The sequence below is a fragment of the Malus sylvestris genome, chromosome 6 (assembly GCF_916048215.2).
Source record: "Malus sylvestris chromosome 6, drMalSylv7.2, whole genome shotgun sequence".
In the NCBI taxonomy this organism is placed as follows: domain Eukaryota; kingdom Viridiplantae; phylum Streptophyta; class Magnoliopsida; order Rosales; family Rosaceae; genus Malus; species Malus sylvestris.
In genome coordinates, this window is record NC_062265.1 from 4151815 (window position 1) to 4172985 (window position 21171).

Consider the following 21171-nt stretch of genomic DNA (forward strand, 5'->3'; position numbering starts at 1 on the left):
TTATTCAAGCTCAATGTTTTTAGGTGGCCGAACCATAAAAAGTGTCGAGGTGATTGCGATGGCCGTGGCTAAGAAAAAACTTACCCCTTCCCTGAGGAAGACTGGAAATGGGAGATCCATGTTATCTCCAGCTAAACCACAAGACCAACTACTTCCAGTGCCTCTCTCCCTTCCCTTGCTGCCAAGGTCTTGGCCATGGTACATCGAGACTTGGTGATTGAGCCGGTCGCCCATCTAGCTGTCGAAAAGCCAGCAACTTTAACACCGACTGCTGCTCATGTCGAAGCCGGCTTGACGGTTACTACCCTGGAAAGGGCAACTTCTGTAGCCAAGAAAAAGTTCCCCTGAAATCCAAAAAAAGCTTCAGCAATCATCCTAGAAGAAGAGGTATAAAATTTTATAATGTTCCTTCTATCTCGAACTTCTTGCCTAACGACTAATCCATTATCTATGAAGATGAGAGCAAATGGCCCATGCCGGTGAAACATCCTCAACCAGCCGAACTGCCAACTATCACTTCTCAATCGACAGTCGAGGAGGCGGATCAAGCCGACACTCCCGTAGCTGAAGCAGGTTCCAGACCTGAAGCGGCACTCCTTGTCGAGTCAAAAGTGACAGCTGAGATGTTGATTCATCCATAAAACCAGAATCTCAATATCCCTCCCCATGATATTACTTTAACCTTTGTAAGAACTGTCACTATATCACCTTTTCAATTCTTAACCTTTGAATTTTGAACCAAGAACAAACATTAAAATGCCAGGTGCCTGATCGTTCATTTCACCAATAGTTTTACGCACCGAAGGGTGTTATTTATATTTCTTGGCCACCTCAGTGGCCATCGAATGTAGATAGCTTTCATCAGCCACGTGAATTAAGAGGCTCTCTTAAACATTGGGCTTGGCCACTAAGTTCTCTAGGTTCAAGCAACGAACCAGCAGACATGGCCGATGTCTCATTTTGGCAAGTCTATCACGATTTCCTTATCTGCTATTCTTTTAAATTATTCTTTACTAACTTCTTCTTTATGCAGCCTTCATGAGAAGTTAAGCTCGACACTCTCCTCTCAAGTACTTCTGGAGTAGCCAACCCATATGCCGCATCGACCGAGCCTTCCGCGATCGCGGCCAAATCCAATGCCTTCACCAAGTTGTAGGAACTCCTATCCCTCTCGACCTCACAAGTCATTCAATGTAAAGGCCTCGATTATGTAAGAGAGTGCCTGAACGATCTTGCAGCCTGAGTACCGAAAGTGTCATCCACTTATCCAATATCCTGGAGCAGACCCGACAATACTTTACTATTTTTGAAGGGGCTCTCCAGGCCAAGGATGACCTAAAGGCTGCAAAGATCGCTCATGAAGCCAGTCAGTTGCAGGTTGAGGCCATAAAAGCAAAGAAAACGCGGTTGGCCAACCTTGATCATCAAATTGCCGAACTTCAATGTCAAATTGCCGAACTTCAACCGCAAAGGTATACTATTGCTTCAGAACTCGAAAAGGATTTTGAAGTGAATAGGGCTCGACTGACAAACTTCGCAGCTGGCGCAAAGTAGATACGACAACTTCAGCTTAGTAAAAGAACAAGACAGGCCGTAGTCATAGCGGGTGAAGTAAAGTGGTTGGAACTGAAGGCCGCTTTTGAAGGCTTTTTTCCTTCGACCCCTTAAGATTTTGGTTTAGTAATCAACTGTTGGAATCTTTTGTAACTTCTCTTGTACGCTCTTTTGCAAAATTAATGAAATAAACTTTTATTCTCGCATTTGCCAAGTGACTGGATAGTATTTCTTTAAAAATTTCCCATTGATTGGTAGTTTATGAATTAGACCGGTTCGGTCTTTAAGATGGTATGCCCCATTACCGAGAACTTTGTGGATGATGAACGGTCCTTCCCAATTCGGTGACCATTTTCCAAATTGAGGATCTTTAATTCCTATTGGTAATACGATTTGCCAAACTAGCTCACTTTCATCGAACGTCTTTTGTCGGACCCGTCGATTATAAGCTCGTTCGGTGATCTTTTTCTGTGCTACTATTAAATTATAAGCATCAAGCCGAGCTTCCTCTAAATCCTTTAACTCTTGCCTCATGGCTTGATTATATTTAGCACTACTCAAACTGCTTTGCTTGACTACTCGCAACGAGATTATACTTAGCTTAATTAATAGCATCGCGTTGTGCCCGTAGGTCAACGCACAGGGGGTTGTCCCCGTTGCTGATCGAAGTGAAGTTTGATATGCCCATAAAGCCTGGTTTAACTTCAAATACCACATGCCAGGCTTTTCTTTTATCATTTTTTCAAGAATGCTGATCAAAACTTTATTACTTGCTTCGACCTATCCATTTGCTTTTAGGTAATACGGCATAGACTGTTTGAGTCGGATTTTTAGGTTCGCCGTATATTCTTTGAAATTATCGGCTATGAAGATTGTGCCGTTGTTAGTTATAATCGATTCTGGTACACTGAATCTTGTCATAATATTTTCCTCCATGAAACTATAAACCTCTCTCGAGGTTAACTCGGCATATGACTTTGCCTCGATCCATTTGGTGAAATAATCGGTTGCTACGAGTATCCATGCATGCTTTATTGATCTGGAAGACGACGTAATTTTTTCGATTACGTCCATGACCCATCATCTGAACTGCCAAGGTTTGGTGACCAAGTGAAGTAATTCGGCCGAAACTCTTTAAATAGGCCCATGAATTTGACATTCTACATATCCTTGTTCGTACAATCATTCAATATACTTGGCCAGAAATAGCCGTGTCAGCGAAGCAGCCAACGCATTTTGTGTCCAGATTGATGAGCCTCGCAAATTCCTTTGTGTACTTCTACAATTGCTTGGGCAGCCTTCTGCTGGCCGAGGCATAATAACAATAAACCATCATCACCTTTCTGGTACAACACGTAATTTGTGGCATGGACCCTTGTCCTATGGCCCACAAGATGTCCTTGCTCTAACAATGAAGGTAAGGACATCACTCTTGTACAGATCACGTGGTCGTGTTGGAGAACTTGTGGATTAAGCTAAGTCGGGTGCCATTGTCATACTACAGGTATCGCCCGACCTAGCTCGCCCCCCATGAGTTATGCTTTGGAGGCTATTTAAGCCAGTTCGTCAATTTCAGTGTTTTGAATGCGGGATTTATATTTGAACGTGAAACCGTTAAATGACTCGGCCAGATAGCTGACGACCATGTTATAGGACGCTAGAGTACAACTCATACAACGAAAAGTTCCATTAAGTTGGTTAATCACAAGTTCTGAATCTCCGAGGACCAGTACGCGTGCTGCCCTCAAGTAGTGAAAAACGCTGAGGCCGATGATAAAGGCTTCATATTCGGCCTGATGATTTGTACAATCAAAATCAAGCTTGAGAGAAAAATAACAACGGTGCTGATCTGGGGATTAAATGACGATTCAAACACCAGCCGAGGTTGAAGTACTGGAACCATCAAAATACATCGTCCAATAATTATCACGCGTTTCCACCATGCTGATTTCGACGTCGTTGCCCCTAAAACCATATGAAGAAGGATGTTGGGCTAAGAAACCAGCTAGCACTTACCTTTTGACGACTTTCTGTGGCACGTATTACAAACTGAATTCGAACAATGCCATTGTCCATTTCCCAATTCGGCCTTTGACCATTGGTCGAGTGAGCATACCAAATAACATCGATCTGGGCGATAACCTGAGTGACGGAAGGGAACATGTAATGTCGGAGTTTAGATGCATCGAAAAACAAAGTCAGGCAGAGTTTTTCTGCAGCTGAATAATTGATTTTAGGTGAGTTAAGCTTCCAACTGAGATAAAAGATGGCCTGTTCACGCCTGACATCGTTGTCTTGTGCAAGAAGGCAACCAATGAACTCTTTGGCTGCCAAAATGTATAGCTTAAGAGGTTTACCACGTCGAGGCAGTATGAGGACGGATGGGGTTGTATGGGAAGCCTTGATTTGTGTGAAAGCCGCTTGATGTTATTCACACCACTCAAACTTGTATGAATCCTTAAGTTTCAAAAGTGTAGAGAACACTTTCACTTTTCCCATCGAATTAGCTATGAAACGACGGAGAAAATTTATCTTGTCGAGTAAAGATTAGAGTTACTTTTTGGTCGTCGAGGGTGGAGCGTCGATGATTGCGCAAGCCATATTTGTGTCCACCTCGATACCATGATGGTGTACAAGAAAACCCAAGAAGTTACCAGCTGATACACTGAAGATGCACTTGGCCAAGTTCATTTTGAGATTATGTTGGCACATACGAAGGAAAGCTTGCCAAAGATCATCTAGATGCGTTCGGCGGCCCTTCAATTTAATTACCACATCGTCGATGTATACTTCTATGATCATACCAATCAGGTCATGAAATATGGTGTTCATAGCACGTTGGTATGTGGCACCAGCATTTTTAAGGCCGAATGGGATAACTACCCACTTGTAGGTCCTGAGTGCCCTGGGCAACGAAAGGCGGTTTTGTGAACATCGATTTTGGCGATAAAGATCTGGTCCAACATGGCCATCCATGAAGGACAACATTTCATGATTGGCTGCAACGTCAATTAACAATTCTGAGATTGGCATCGGATATTCATCTTTGAGGGTTACCAATTTAAATTACGAAAATCGATGCAAATACGTAGAGCGTCGTTTTTCTTTAACACTGGTACGATATTCGCCAACCATTCGACATATCGAGCGGTCCGAATAAACCCAACTTTTAAACATCAAACTAGTTTGTCTTTTATGCCGAGTTGTACTTCGGTCGAGAATCGTCGAGGGGGTTGGCATAAAGGTTTACAACCAGCTTTGATGCGTAATTTATACTCGAAGAGGCTTCGATCTAGACCAGGCATCTCATGGTAACTCCAAGAAAAACAATCTTTAAACTCATTGAGTAATTTACAAAGTTTTATTTTCATGGATTGGGGTAACAACGCACTAATAAATAATGACCGAGGGTCATCGGCTGTTCAAACATCTATTTCCTCTAGTGGGTCTTTGACTTAAGGTCGACTGTCTTCGAGCTCGATCGGGGTAGCTTGGACTTTGTCAAGGGAAATGACAGGACGATTATCTCATTCAGCGAGAAACTTCACGAGGTTTACGCCTGAATTTGGTTGTTTGGAAATAGTATACTAATGGGCCAGCAGTCGTTCCATGGTAGATGAAACCGGTGCTCGGCGTTCAACCTGTTTGGTGTCAGATATTGGGGTCAGTAATGATGTCAACCAACCTGGGTCTTGTCAAATCCTAATGAACAATCTCGGTGCCAACCTCAATAGCTTTCTGAACTGAAATTCGAGCAGCTGTCATTCATCGTTGAAATCGTACAAGGTGATGTAGCCGACGTGGTCATTATAGTAACGTGCTTGGATAATGTTAGCTTCAAACGACTGATTGTCGGCTGGATAAACCACGATCGATTTACCGTCCCAGAAGATAAGGACTTGATATAAAGATGAAGGGATACAACCTGTTTGATGGATCCAGTCCCGACCGAACAATGTGTTATATTTGGTCTTTGAGTCTACTATGAAGAATGCTGTCATGTGATTGCAACCTACGATATTTACTTATAACAAAAATGCCCCCTTGATTTGGGACTTGTCACCGACGAAGTTACTCATGGTGATCCCCGATGGAATAAGTTCTTTGTTAGAGCGACGTAATGCTTTCATGATGGAGACAAGCATGATATTGACCATTGCTCCGTAATCGATGAAAATTTTGGAAACTGGATATACTTCGATGTGAGTTGTAACATACAACGACTTCAAATGATGGAGGTTGGCCGAAGAAAAATGGGGAAACAGCTTGGTAAGAGCTGCTTTGAGTTTGTCTTCTCTGCTTACTTGCTCGTCCTCATCCATGATGACGAAGTCGACTTGCATCGCTTCTTCGACAACCGTGTCACCATCTCAGAAATTTGGTTGGGACGTGGTTGGCTGAAATTCAGCCAGTAGAATGTGGACCATGTTAATCTCTGTATTTTTTAGAACCGAATGGCCCATTGGGTCATGGTCTTCGTCTTCCAGACTATCAAGCAAAGTATCATGTTTTTTAGTGTCCTCGACCTGATCATTTTTCTTTTCAAGTAATTGCTCATATGGTACATCCAATGGACCTATTTCATTCTGATTGCTATCCCTGAGCTCGCTCGTCGTTGGAGACCAGTCTTGCCCCTGCAACGCCTTATGGGCACATTCCTGATAGGTGATTCGGGCGTCCCTTGTGTCTAGGTAAGCATCTAATCGTGCCACACGCTCTTTCTCATCGGTCGTCAAGCCAAAAAGAGACACGGCTGAGAAGACTTCAAAATGATATCGTAAATATTGGAGGTCCTCGAGGGAGAAATGAAGCTCGGTGGTCTCTATATCAGTATATGGATCGACCTCAAAGCCGAGAACTCGAACTTCACGTATATGCTAGAACTTGGCCTTCATCCTTAGATCAATGGTATTTTGAATAATCTGCTCAGCATCAGGGCTAGTTAGTGCTAGGTCAAAAGCCTCTTGACACGCCTTTGGTAGGTCGTACATGTCATTAGTGGAATATTTCTTATTAAACTCCTACATATACTCCAAAGCTTCGGAAGGCAATGGAGGAAGTTTGCTTTCCGCTTCTTCCTTGAAGTGTTCGAAACGAGCTTTCATCTCCCCAGGCTGAAGAATGAGTTTTATGCGCTTATCAAATTCTTCTATTGTGGTCTCAAAGCTACGATTGATCACCTTCTTTCCCTGAAGTAATTCGGCTATGATTGTCAGGGGTTGTTGGTCATCTTTATTACCTATTATTTCTTTCGGCTGTCATTTTGTAACTGAGGTAGCCTTAGCCGCCTGTCGGCGGGCCATGCAATCTATTAGCTGGTGTCGGCGTTTCTATGATTTAGAAAATGCGGTATACATGCCGGTAGAAGAATTATAACTATACCACCTTTGGTCAAGTGGCTCAGGCGGTTTGAAGGTTTTCTGGTTCGTAAATGAACTCAAGCTGCTAGAATTGTGCACATAATAATCCTCTTTATAAAATGTTTTGTCGAAATCAAGGCACCGTCTGGCTGAAGGTGGTCCGTCAATCTTAGTTTGAGCGCTGAGCCTCTCGAAAACTCCCTTACGTTGGCATGCACCGAGCACATTTTGAGGTGTCGTTGTGGCCTTATGAGGCGGTCGCTGTATTGTTGCTTAAGGTGGTTTCTTCTTTGGTTTGATAAGGATAACATTTGTCTTACACCGACTACATAAAACCATCGGCCCATCCGCTTCCTCTGCACTAGAGTCTGACATTGGCTCGACGATAGCTGGTTTCAAAAAATCTTTTGGCAGCTCGTTTGAAAATAAATCAATCTTGAGGTGTGGTCCGAAGTTCTGTTTTGGGACATGTTGCATTGGAACGAAACCGGCCTTTCCTTTTCCTTTATCCTCGGGTAGACAAACATTTACCATGCTCACTGTCACCATGGGAAATGGATCGGTGTCGACACCCATTTTTTTTCTGGAAACTTGAGTTTACCGTTGTCAATCTAGCTTTGGATGACGTCTTAAAACACGATGCAGTTGTTTGTTGTGTGCTTGTTCGAGTTATGGTACTTACAATACATTTTTCCTTTCAATTATTTGGCCTTGGGGATATTATGTCTCGGCCGAAGTTTGATAATTTTGGCAAGTAGCAGCTGATCGAAGATGGCGTCAGCCTTAGTAATATCGAAAGTGTAAACTTTTGATGTTTTAACGATAGACTCTTCAGAGGCCAAGCGAGTTTTGGCATCTTTGAGATTAGCATGAGCTAACTCCTTGCATATATATGGTTTGTCGATTACTATCTCGGCCGCGTCTATACTGGCATATTCTTTACCTTCAGCCGACGCATAACTGACCATGGGGTTTTTGTAGATTGTTCTTTGGGATGGAGACTTCGAGACCTTCTATTCTCAGAGTAAATAGTCGTATTGTTCGACATGTTAAGCTAGTTCGTACATGTCACGAAAGTTCGCCTCCAAGAATTTATTTTTGTATTCTACATCCAGGCTGTTTAGAGCTATCCTAACGAACTCGAATTCTAGAAGAGGTACTCGGCACCAATTTCTGGCTGATTTAAACGTCGTACGATATTTCGTTGGTGATTCGTCAGAGGCCTGAGCCATCCTGGCTAAGGAAGACACTAATACGTCCATCCCTGGCCGATATAATTGCTCATGAAATTTCTCGACTAACAGAGTTGGGAGGGAAATTGATATACCACACGAAGGCTGAGCTAGTTAGTGAAAAGTTGAACAATCGTGGCTTATGAAAATCGCTATTAACATCCCCACATTGAATAGTGAATGGGGCTACGTGTTTTAATGACGATAGGGATGATTCTTCGACAAAAAGGCTGAAGTCCGAAATTTTGAATCCTTTGAGGTACTCGAATTTTTCCACGAAAGCGAGATATGGATAAATGAACTTTGGAAACTTTGGCCCATTATTTAAGGCTGAATCGATCATTCTATAGACCTCGATCATATCGACGGATGTTGTTTCTGCTCTCTGGTCGGATCCGTTTGATTTACTGCTTGATCCTCCTCTTTTTTCCAACCCGATCATTTTTGGCCGAGCAAATCCTGTCTCAGCCTGTATTGTTGACAACAGATTACTTTTAGGTGGCAGTTGTCTGGAACGATCGATGGGTCCACTTTCGTAGGCTTTATTAATCAATAGTTCAAGTAATTTGTTGTGTGTGTTGCCATTACTACGTATTACATCAAGTATGCATTTTATTTCTCGGCTAAAAATCTGAGATTGCTCTTTAAGTCTTTTCCGGAGAAATGATCTAGTCGATGGATCAAAACCTTTACCACCATCATCATCGCAATCCTCTACTATCCCTTCAATTAAAACGCCTTTGGTTTTGTTAGGGGTTTTTGCATTGTGAAGCTGACCCCTAGATAAACTTCATTTTCTCAATGTGTCGCGCTTGTGGCCTCAGGTGTCACGGCAATAGGAGGATTCTGTGCTTGTGACGTGTCATCTTGTCCTGAGTTCTGGACTAAAAGGTTGGTCGTGGACTTACCCATGATTGTTTTCTTTTTAAGCGGTGGTGTCTCAATGGTCATAAACTTCGTAGTTTTAGCACTGGGTCATACCGGGCCTACTAAAATGTTGATCCTAAAAACTACCAAGCCTATGTGGCACGCATGCCGAGTAATTAATAAGCTAACTACGTCATTCAGTTATGTGGGGGCGTGCCAACTCGATGGCTGAGTTCGACCGGTGAGTAAAATATGTGGATGTGGTGTTGAGTGCGCTGCTGACTTCTTGATCTTGCCACTGCGGCCGAGGAAGGAACACGTCTCGATCTTTGGGTTCTAAAGCCTGAAGACAAGGCTGCTAATTCTGCAAAGTTCAAATATCAAATTTAGCTGTTAATGTGCCGATTGTAGTAACCTAGTAACTCCTCACTTCTCACATTATCAGCATTTACTGCTCCAGGCGTGAGTGCTCCATTGATTAGGGAGCCTGCATGTCTTACTGAGGCTACTCCTACGGCGTCCTAGGTGCCCATATCATCAACGTCATTAGTGTCGGTTCAGCCGCTCAATGCACAGCGGCCTTACCAGCGCTGCCGCGAGCCGGAGCCTTTTGATCACACTTCCTCAACATCCAGAGTTGAAGGTGGGGTCTCCCAGCCAGGTAGTTTTTTCTAATTCTCACTACGTTGTATTTTTTTTTTCATTTTAAAACTATTATTTTTATGATTGTGAAAATTTGCTGGATTGTGAAAATGTGTTGCGGGATTGTTACTTTACTGTTTTAAGGTTTTGGGAAATGATATACCATTAGGGGAGGTTTTGCCGAATTTTCTATAGAAATTTAAGCTTAGAGCGTACGTTTGTTCGCCTCCTTGATCAAGGTTGTGTATGACTCATGACATCGTGGAGCGGCTACCTCACAGCAGCATAGCGGTGTCGCTACTAGCTGTGGTTATGTTATTCAGCATTATTGTCCTGTGCAGTGGGAGTCTTGGGCACAAATTCCTGAGGAGACGAAGAAACTGGTGCGAGACAAATTGTCAATTAGTATATTAATTTTTAGCCTTTATCATTTTTTTAATTTTTTTTAAAAATATTATAAACCAAATGATATTATCTTAATATTATTAAATTTCGTACTATTATTTTAATGTTTTTCATATTTGTAGGTCATTTATGATCTTCAGGACATATCCACCGAGGTCATGGCCTACTTAAAGGAGACCCTAGCAACCCGGTACAAAAATTGGAAGAGCGATCTTCACGTGCATTTTATGCTATGGGATGATTCAGAGATTGCTCGCCTAGAGGGTCGCCCAACCAAGTTGGAGGACCAGCCGGAGGATTGGGAGTGGCTTTGCAAACATTTTACGGACCCAAAATTTGTGGTATGTACATAATATTTTAATAATAATTTATTACTATTTTAGTTATTTTTTTAAGCTTTTTTTTAATAATTTCTTTCAAATAGTTGCACTAACATGTATATTGTGTGTTTAACAGAAGAAATTTGTTGCTAGCAAGATAGCTTGGGAGTCAAAGACATTTCTCCACCATTCCAGTTCAAAGCCTTTTTCGTATAGGCTTGAGGCACGATGTCAGGTAAAAGTATTTTAATTTTGAAATTTTATACAATTTATTTTTTATTATTGATTAATAAAATTTTCTTAATGTTTTTTTCTTCATGAGGGTTCTAAGTTCCCAGAGATCGGCATGTTCAAGGACGTTTACGTTCGACCCAGCGATGAAACCACTGAACAACTTCATGTAAGTATATGTAATTGTTATTATTCTTATATTTATGAATCTTTCAAATATTATTTACATTTTGTTATTAAACATTATATGTTTTTTCTTTATTATTACAGGGTGCTATGGTGGAAAAGCGCATTGCTGTTCTCCAAAAAGCAACATCGCAGCTTCCCTCGGAGACCCCGATTGAGGACGTCATTGTACCCAATGATGCAAGTTTTCAGATCCTGACTAAGGTCCTAGATCAGAAGTTCGGTCATCGTCATGGCAAGGTTGTTCGATGTATAGGGAAGGTGCGGGTTCATGAAACGGGTGCCTCATCTTCCAGATCGACCATAGGAGAGGTCAATGCCCTAAAGGTGGAAGTGACAACCCTAAAAGGTCAGCTTGCGGTCCATGGAAAGCAGATGAAGGCCCAGGGTGAGCAGATGAGTATGATTTTACGGGCCTTACAGATGTCCGGCCTCCAAATTCCGATGCCAGCACCTAATTTTGCTCCACCTTCGACCTCCCAGCCACTTCGCCCAGTCGATACCCAGTAGCTTGATGTATCAAACTTAGAAGACTACTTGTTGTAGTTTTTTCTTATTTGTTTGGACATCTTGTATGTACATTTTCATATATTTTATAATTAAATACTTTTTCTTGCTTTATTAATTATTGTTTAGAATTTAATTACAATATATATTAAAATTTTAATAAAAAATATTTTTGCCATAAAAAAAACAAAAAAAAACAAGGGTTTGCGCGATGAAGAAGTAACATGCGTCGTGCAAAGTAGTTTTGTGCGATGGATAACCTATGTCGTGCAAAGTAGTTTTGTGCGATGGAGGGATCTGTGTCACGCAAATCCTGCTTTCACTGCCTTGGTGCGACGGTTGGCATGCGACGGTTGGCATGCGACGAAGGTTTCATCGCTCTAATTTTCAGGCAGCGTTTTTTTACTTTTCGCGACGAAGGACCTGCATCACGCAAAGTGTTTTTTGTACTAGTGAGAAGTAGTCAGAAAACATTTAGTTAATGTTTTCGATTTCTGTCAAATGTTAAATGAGCAAAACTAACCAAATGATTTTGTATAGTTTTTCAGTCACAAGAATCACTTCGCTATAGATATTTGGAATAAAAATGTTGAGCTCACAAAGTTTAGGATTGTAGATCCCATGACTAACGTTTTACTAGTGGGAGTATTTGTAAGGTATCTGTTTCATTTTAGGCATTTATAAAGTAAAAGATTACCTTTTGTATTGAAAATTTGAAGTGTTAGTGGCTAATACTTTAAGAGTAAATTTTGCTTATAAGTTTTAATAAGAGGTCTTGATTTGTAAACAGTATGTCGTATTTTATTTGTTTTTTATCATATTCTAAATTGACAAAAAAGTTGGATTTTGATACCAACGTTATTGAGTTCTTTTGTGAACTAGTTTTGTTTTGAGGAATTATCCTTTTGTTTTGTTAGTTCTCTATATCGTGGCTCTAGTAGTAACATAGTGTTTCAAGTCAAGTGTGCATGTGATCATAGAGTGCAAAGTGCAATTTAGACGTGCTTTGTTTTCCATGGTTCTGCATTTTTCTTGGAATGACAAGTTACTGAGCAGAGTAGTTGCAAGCTTCTGTAGACTCAATGATCATTATGAGTCTTATCATGTTAAGGTATATCATTGACATTCAAGTAGGAGAATGTAAAACTTTATATGAATGACAATAAGATAACAACTGGACTGCTTGAGTTACACATAACTTGTTGTATGAGTTGTGTGGGACTTAAGGAGTCTAAGATCCTTTACATGATAAGAATCGTGGAGTTTAATAATTGTGCAACTAACTAATTGAAAGTCTTATTAAGTAATTTGTTACTGATCTATTTGTCCTTGTTGGTAATCCTAACATTGCGTTAGTAATATTTTTAGCTTAACTCTTATGTGATTCTTACTGTTACTCGTTCAAGCATTGAAGCTGAATATAGAGTTATGCCTTCCGTTTCTAGCGGATTAATGTGGTTCCGAACACTTTTAAATGACTTGAACTTTGAAGATCCTCAACCCATAGGCATGCCTTTCTTTTGTGATAAGCATATCGAAGTTGGCTGGCATTTTGTTTGAGAAAAGATTGAGTCAAACATTCAAACAACTTGCATCTACAGTAATGAGCAGTTGCTGATGCCGTAAGGACAGTGTTGGAATAATTAAATTAATTATTGATTGATTTTACAGTTGCATATGCCAAGAGCACCAGATGTAGCAATTTATTTCCGGCACGTTTTCGTCTCCATATCTTCAAGCGTCTCGATATTGTTCTACCAGAACCTCCGATGACATAGGTCAATTTCTGAATCTCGAAATTCTTCTTCTGATGTATTTCTTTACTGCGTTATTTGTTTAATTTCTTATATCTTCATCAATTTCATGTTTTGCTACTCGGGCGGCAGATCCAGAATTCTGTCTGGCAAAAGACATTTTTAAGCAACAAAGTAATGTACAAGGTATTTGAAGCCTTGGTTCTTTCAATCTGACGAATGATTAACTGTCTGCCGAAAGTCTCGTTGTTTAACATAATTAATTTAGATAATAAAAAAAGAAAGTTCTAAAAAGAAAAGGAGAGAAGGGACAAAGTATCCTATTGGAATATATATTCATGTATGAGTTATTATTAAGATTATAAATGTTTCTTTGCACCCACCTCTCTAAGTTTTCCTCTACTAATAATCTTGAGCATAGAAGTCTATAATTTCCTTAAGATTGAGCTCAAACAAAGAAGAACAATCATTATACATCAACCACAACATGTGCTCGAACAGAATAGAATCAACATCCACAAAAATCATCCTACTTCCCTTACCAGTCCGATCATCAAAATTCTCCACCTTCTTGTCCTTGTTCATCGTCTCCATCAAAACCCGAAAAGGGTTCTCTTCTAGCACAAATGGGTCTACCAAGAACTCCTTCTTCTCCTTCCCCACCACCACGATCACCGGATTCTCTGAGTTGCCATACCTATCTTTGGTTAAAGGCCGGTAGCCTTGTAGCCGTGTCCCCATGCACCTCTTTTTCAGCATTGTGATTGGCAAGACCAAGCAAGCCATTGAAACTGAACAAATGAGTTGTCTAAAATATATACAACATAGGATATGATATCAGACTGTATATATATGTGCTTGTGTGTGTATATATATGTGTTTTGTGGCTAAATGGGGTTCTAGGATATGCTTGTTACATTTGGAAGTGAAAGCAAAGGCATTTATAGGTAAAGAGGGTGATTGAATTGGCCAGGCAACGGCTACAAACAGAAAGAGGTTTAATTTTTTATTTTTTATTTTTAATTTGGATTAAGAAAGAGTGGTTTTGTACTTATAAGTGTTTTATATGGTTTGATGTGTCGCTTTGCCGGCAAAAGAGCCGTTGGAATAATCGCTTTGGTGGTAGGAGATTAGGAGTTCGACTGGGACTTGCCGAATAGGAGGCAGCTGTGGACTGCGGGCCTACCCGCGCCTGCTGGTTGTTGGCGCGTTCCTCATTGACATTGTTATCAACAGAAACTTACAGAGAGTGTGATCGGGTCGGTGGTCTATTGCCAAAATGCATGACTGAATTGGTTGCTTCAAATTTAACTTTAACTCTTCATCTTCAAATTTAAGTAACTTAGAGTTATATTTTTAAAATAATATGATTAATATTGGGTAAATATTTACATTCTTATTTTTCATTTACAGTAAAAGGGTTTTACTTTGAGATTCTCCTTTTTATAAATTTGTTTACTACATACACAAAAATAAGTTACCAAAATTACGAGAAAAAAGATATTTACAAACAAATAATTTGTTTGATGCATTCAATATGAAAACAAAATATCGATAGTTCTAGTAGGGTCTCCATTTTATCAGTGATTAAGTTTGTAGTATGATGTTGTACATATAGTATTACACTCCATAACAATATCTCTTGACTAGTCCCATTCAAAAACGACATGCCATCTAAAACGTTGAATGACCAAGTCCTAAAATCGTATTTTAATAGTTAGATCAAATACAAAGAGTATGCGTATACATGTACCATTTGGAAAGTAAATGAGTCATAATTATTAGTTAGCACCATGCTTGGATCATTAGCAAGTTAATTAGTTTAATAATTCAAACTAAGGTAGACTTATGAGCCATACCATTCCTTTCCACTTGCCTTCCTTGACTCTAACAAAAAGAGAGGGTTTGGACCTGAGAAGATTGAATAATTCATGTGTACACAAAATTTGATGAAAATCGGCCATCATTATTTAATTAAATGGCACTTAAAATCGTGACAAGACAGACCTTAAAATCTGATGGGGGACTAGAAATTGTAATTTATAACGAACACATCACCATTTAAGATCGCTCCGATCAACTTTTTTAATCAACTCCTCACCCCAAAGGTGGCAGAGCGGATTTTGACAATCGAAAACCAGCCAGACTTCCGGCAAGTAGAAGAAAATAGGGGCCGGAGCAGATTCCACGACATGAGATGAATGAAAATACAGTGAGCCAACTGAAACAGATCGAGAAGTGGTCATAATTAAAATGCAATTTGCAACTCATGAGAACCTAAAGAACAGGCGGCGTATTCTCAGCTATCAACAATAGCCATGATTCAATCATATGTAGAGTGAAGACGAGGAAGAAGAAGAAAAAAAAAAACTCAATAATCTAGAACTAAGATAACCCCTCGGACTTGGAGTTGTTTTGGACAATGAAGGATGTCAATCGGCATTTGAAATTACAACGCAGTGAGTCAAATGCGGTCGCTGTACTGGTAAACCGGCTGGGAAGCATCATCATCTTCTTAAATTTCCTCACTGTTGAGCTTGACCCCATAACTGATACATCTGCATATTATGAATGGGTTGATTAGCATTACTGTAGAGCACAGGTCCCCTGTTGCTGTTGTTGAGAGGACTGCTTCCATTCTCGTCAGATGACTCGCTTGACCCTCCTCCTTGAGAGGACGGGCTCGCTGCTGTCATTGGCGCACCAAAGTTCAGCATCTGTGATGCTGGGGGAGAGGAAGTTCCCGATTTTACCAAGTTGGAGTTGGATTTTTTTCCGTCAGCAATGAAACTACCCACAATCACCTGGAGTTAAAATTCAAATTGAGTTAAGAGAGTAACTTGATTATTCCTGTCAAAAAATTCTCAATACAGTTAACTCGAAAAGTTTCTCGCCCTGAATATCCTTTACAACTGCAGAAGGTGAAGATAGTCATAATTTTATATAACTGATACGCTTGGCAAATAGTAGCAAAGTGGTACCTGTACTGGTGATGCTGCCATAAGCATGCCAGCAACTCCACCTCCCAAAACTTGACCATCAGACCCTGCTAAGGATACACTCAAACCACCACTTCTGCTGCGATTCCCATTATTTTCAGAAAACAAGTAGGAACCTGACAGAGAAATAATCTCATATCGACCCTGCAAACAAAAACACAGAGATAATAAAAATGACCACAAAGAATAAATAAATAATTAAAAAACCAAATATAAAAAAAGAAGCAGCCAGGTATATAAGACTGTTGAACAGAAAACACAAGAAATGGATCGCGTGACTACATAACATCGAGTGCTCAAACAAATTTGTAATTCCGTGGACAAAGGGCCAACCCACTTGAAAGGGTATTACATTACCAATGTATTGATCTGTGTTAGTGCAGTGGACATGAAAGTGAGTCATGCTTGTGGCAAAGGAGGAGTAATTCATCAGAACTACTCCAATCGATAATAAAGACTATTTTAATTTACAGTAGCAAGTATTTAAATCATACATGGAAGAAACTGCTACCCATTCTACAAAAATAAAAAATAAAATTAAAACAACTCATTCTCTATAAACAACATATTTTGGAAGTGTACTAGAAGGTTTGAAGTGATGAGCTTCAGCTGCATACGCTAAATCTTCAAATCGTGAGACCACTTTAGGTTCAATGGTTAGCACTGCATTTCATTATCTGCCTTGTTACAGATCAAAGAGGTAACCCTACTATGTTTCCTTAGCTCGCCCAACATCAGATAAATAACTCTTATGAGCTCAAATGTCTCATAGCACAAGTTTCCTAACTCAATGGAGTTTATGTTAAACGGAAAACTTCTATTGGTCACAATGCGTGGTGATTCACGCTTGAATTTTATATCAAGGGTTGAAATTAAAACTTCAAAAGTACATCCAATTATTCTGCACCATGATATCTGTTAGCCTCAATTATCCTACAACGAGAATATACAGTGCAAGCTTATGAAGGATACAACCTATAGCCTACAAACAATAAAAGTATATCATTATTGGAGAAAACAAGGGAAAAATACGGTTCATTTTCACAGCAACAACAGCATTGCAGTCTAGAAATAGCAGAAAATGAACTGTTGCAAAGGAAGATGATCAACTTGAGATGCCACCACTCCACACTAATAACTTCAAAATGACTTCTTTTTTTCCTAGATCATGACACATATTTAGACGGATAATGTTTTTCTAAAAGATACAAAAAAAGTAAATATCAGCAAAATCAAGAAGAGGAGGATAACAACATAGCTCCACACAAGTTTGTAAATCTTTGATTCTGTTATCTCAAGTCCACTCAAACAAAATTCTTGTGCTACAGGTACTGCAGTATCACAGTATGCACATAATATACCAAATATATGTTCCAATCTCCATTCAAATATAACTGTTATAAAAACATCAAAGGTACCTCATATGTGACAGTACCACCAGACATTGCTGGCTGGCGAAGGGTAACATTGCAGATGGCACCATTTGCAGAGAGAATACAAACTGTGCGTGGTCCCTGCTGTGAAAAGGCCATAACCTTTGCTGCTATATCCTGCAAACCATAAGGCCAAACAAATGAAAACGAATACCATAACTGGACAAATTTATTATCTTAATTTAACTATGCAGAAAACTCAACTTGGGATTCAAAAATGGAAAATGAGAACATAGTCCTGAAGGCTAAAATACCAAAAATCAGTCCATACAAAGAAATGCTATATACATTGTCTATTTTACCCAATTCAAGTGTGTGACCATTCTGGTTAATTAAAGCAGACTCGGACAAAAAAATATCAGCATCAACAAAAATGATTATATATATAAAAGAATAATCCTGTATATGGTCCAATGATGCAGATCAATGCAAAAACAACCCAAACAACCCAGGTTATCTCAAATGTTTCTACTCCAATTCCACAGCAAGGGAATCGAGTAATTATAAATGATCATTTCACCCAACAGCAAAAAAATTATAAATTTACATAGAAACCATGATCATTGGGTCGAATAATGGTTCTGTTTCTATGCAGAGACAGTCATATGTACTAAGGAACTAAAGCTTACAAATTGAATGTTAAATATAATGCATGCAGAAACCCATCGTTAAACTGAGCTACAATTATGTTTGATATACATCATTGGGGCACAATGGAAACAAAAGGAAATCGTATTCATTCATTGAAATGCAGGTTTAGAGAGATCTGACAACCCATCGCTTATAGGGATGTGCAAATCATGGTCACTACCAATCAACCCACCCCAGTCGAGGCAAGCTGAACCAAGTTTAAGATAATTATAGTAACTATCTGTAAACCAATAAAACCAGGTGTCACATACTAATGTCTAGTACTAAATACTGATGTGACTACTCCCACACCAACACCCACTTAGCCTTAATCCCTCTTCGATTTTCATCAAAAAAATTATAATTCTTCCTAATTCTCCAGCCTTTACTAACTCTCTAGCTTTACTTCCTGCCAGCATTACAGAGCCACAAAGCCACTTGTTCAAACACAGCCCTGCCTATATCAGTCTCCTCTCAACTAATCCCTACTTATCTCAATTTCTCTCCTTCCTCTCTCTCACCAACCCACCCTCTCATTACTTCCTTTGTCTGCACCAGTCGCACTGCTTCCCTTGCTCTTTTCTTCTTCCTAAAGTGGATTATTTTTCATATTGATTGAGGGTTTTTATACAGAAGTTTGGAACACTTATTTAATTTATTTTTTTTTCTAATTTGTCATTCTTTCTTAATTGTTTTTCCAATGATATTGATACAAAATGTATTTTCAGCACTGTACCAAAAGTGTGAATATTTAAGACATTTACAATGACAACATCCAAAAGAAACTTTAACAAGAGACAAAAGTAATCCATACCATAAACAATCATAACAAAAAAACCTATTAAGTGGTATCTTCATTTGTTAAAACAAGCAGGATATAAGTGGTGCAGCCATTTACTACAAACTACTTAAATATTTTTCATTCCTTACTAAGAAAAGTTGAAAGATTTTCTCACTTTCAAGCCTGATTTCCTAATACTTCCATGTAAGCACATTGACATTTGATGCTATATACAGATTCCTGTCTTCTATTTTCTTTTATGAATGCAATTTTTATTTCATGATCATGACCACATAAACCGAAGAAATGATACAATTTGCCAGATGACAAAAATAAAATAAATGCAGACACACACACTCACCAAATTTATTAAAGGAGCCATAATACCAAATAATACAACTACTTACACAATTGATAAACTAAACCACATATTATATTTTGCTTCAACAACAAACATCATCTATAAAATACGCTACTATTTTGTTATACCACTGAAAGCCAATATTTTCCCAATTCATACGAACTAGAACTTTACTTCCCTTTCACACAACTATAAATGTTTTTTTGTCGATGAGGCGCAACTATAAATGAGATTGAAGGCCGTCCCTTATTGCACTAAACTAACATTAGATATGTGTGTAGATATATATTTGAATAATGCATCTCCTGATACCATATATAGAGATATAAACAACCCAAAAATAACAACTTTCTTCATAGAACTACTATAACTCACTCTTCACTAACTACAATTTGCTCCACATCAACAAAGTCACATACCTCGCCGGCTTGCACCATAATAACATGAGGTGTGAATCCAACTCCGCAAGCTCCTGCACACAACAAAACCAAACAACAATAACTACAATGTACATCAGTAAACTGTAAATCCACACCCAATTTTCGCTCTTTACAACAATTCAAACTCAAAATCTCAATTACCCAATGCGTCCAACTGCTTCTTGCCCGAACCTGGGGGCCTCCCCCGATTCTTCTTGGCTGGAGGATCCGAAGACATCGTGCCACTAGACTCTCCATGGGTCCCAGCCCCGGCCGAAGCCGAAGAAGGAATCTGCGTGGACGTCAATCCCAAGGCAATGTTGCCGTCAGGCGAGTACTTCCTGGGCCGCCCTCTCTTCTTCTTGGCAGCTGAAGCCGAAGAAGAATCGATGTTGAACCCTCCGCCGCTGCCGCAGGGCCTTAACGTTCCATCGTAGGGGCTGGGGCTCAAAGAATCCATCTGAGGTTTCGACGTGGGCTGCTGCTGCTGCTGGGCCACCGCGTTAAAAGGGAACCGTCCCGGGTTAGGGCCGCCCATCATGGAGCCCGAATTAGGGTTTATGCCGGCGGTGGGTATGGACGTGGGATAGGAAGGCAGGCCGACCATCATGTTCGGCTGCTGAGGCGGCTGTGGCGGCTGTTGCTGCGGAACATCCCGCGAATCCATTTGTGGGGGGATCAAGAAGGGGGTGAGCTGATTTTGCGCAATGGGGGTGTTTGGATTCCGGGAAAATTTACTATTTTAGAGAGAGAGAGAGGAGAGATGGTGGTTAAAAACGAGGGTTTAGATTTTGTTTTAGGGTTTTAGTGATTATTGTGGCCTTTATAATAAAACGAGTTTCTCTAATTTTGTTGCGTGTCTCTATTAGTTTCGGACGTGGCAGGGAATTAGAGTACTAATAAAACTCTTCGTCTAGCCATCATCAATTTTAATCAAATTAGAGTAATAGTCGTTCAACAAAAAAATCAATGACCATTAGTCCTCATAACTCATCAATATGTGTAACTATGATCCTTTTTCCTATCAAAACTTTCATTAAAATGAGTCACGTGCCACGCACATTTAGTCAAAATCAAAGGGCAAATATGAGAAACTAAATGAAAAAATTGTAAAAATGATCCCACAACTTAAACCAAATTGAAGAAATGATCCTTGAATTTTAACACAATTGGAGCGATGATTCCTCAACTTTAACTCAATTGTAAAGGACGGACAGGGGACTAGCGCCTAGGCGGGCGGTTAGGCGGCCTAGGTGAATTTATGTAAATTTATTATATATCTTGTAAATAAGTGTCTATTTACACTTTAAAAAAAAAAGCTTTATATATAGAGAAAAAAACTTTTACTATATTTCAAAGAACTCCATTAATTTTTAAACATGTCAAGGAGAGACAAAAGTATAAAAACAACTAATGAGCCCAAAAACATGAAAACAATGTTTAAAATACCCACCATACCCCTAGGATTTTAGGCTTTTAATAAAACCCAA

The 21171-nt window shown here is 39.6% G+C and overlaps 2 protein-coding genes and 1 pseudogene across 2 annotated transcripts; 1 reads left to right on the plus strand and 2 right to left on the minus strand.

The window, feature by feature from the left end:
• The first annotated feature begins 9581 nt into the window (after positions 1 to 9581).
• Positions 9582 to 11416, plus strand: LOC126626827 (uncharacterized; annotated as a pseudogene).
• Positions 11417 to 13379: 1963 nt separating this feature from the next.
• Positions 13380 to 14347, minus strand: LOC126626711 (uncharacterized). The gene has a single exon (XM_050296106.1). It carries the CDS (start codon positions 13842 to 13844, stop codon positions 13461 to 13463), a length of 384 nt encoding a protein of 127 aa, XP_050152063.1. The 5' UTR covers positions 13845 to 14347; the 3' UTR covers positions 13380 to 13460.
• A 940-nt stretch (positions 14348 to 15287) lies between these two features.
• Positions 15288 to 20487, minus strand: LOC126626881 (AT-hook motif nuclear-localized protein 8-like). Its single transcript, XM_050296278.1, has 5 exons — positions 19844 to 20487; positions 19682 to 19734; positions 17476 to 17607; positions 16040 to 16201; positions 15288 to 15862 (listed from the first exon to the last, which is right to left on the minus strand). Exons 1-5 carry the CDS (start codon positions 20346 to 20348, stop codon positions 15584 to 15586), a joined length of 1131 nt encoding a protein of 376 aa, XP_050152235.1. The 5' UTR covers positions 20349 to 20487; the 3' UTR covers positions 15288 to 15583.
• Between the last annotated feature and the right edge of the window lie 684 nt (positions 20488 to 21171).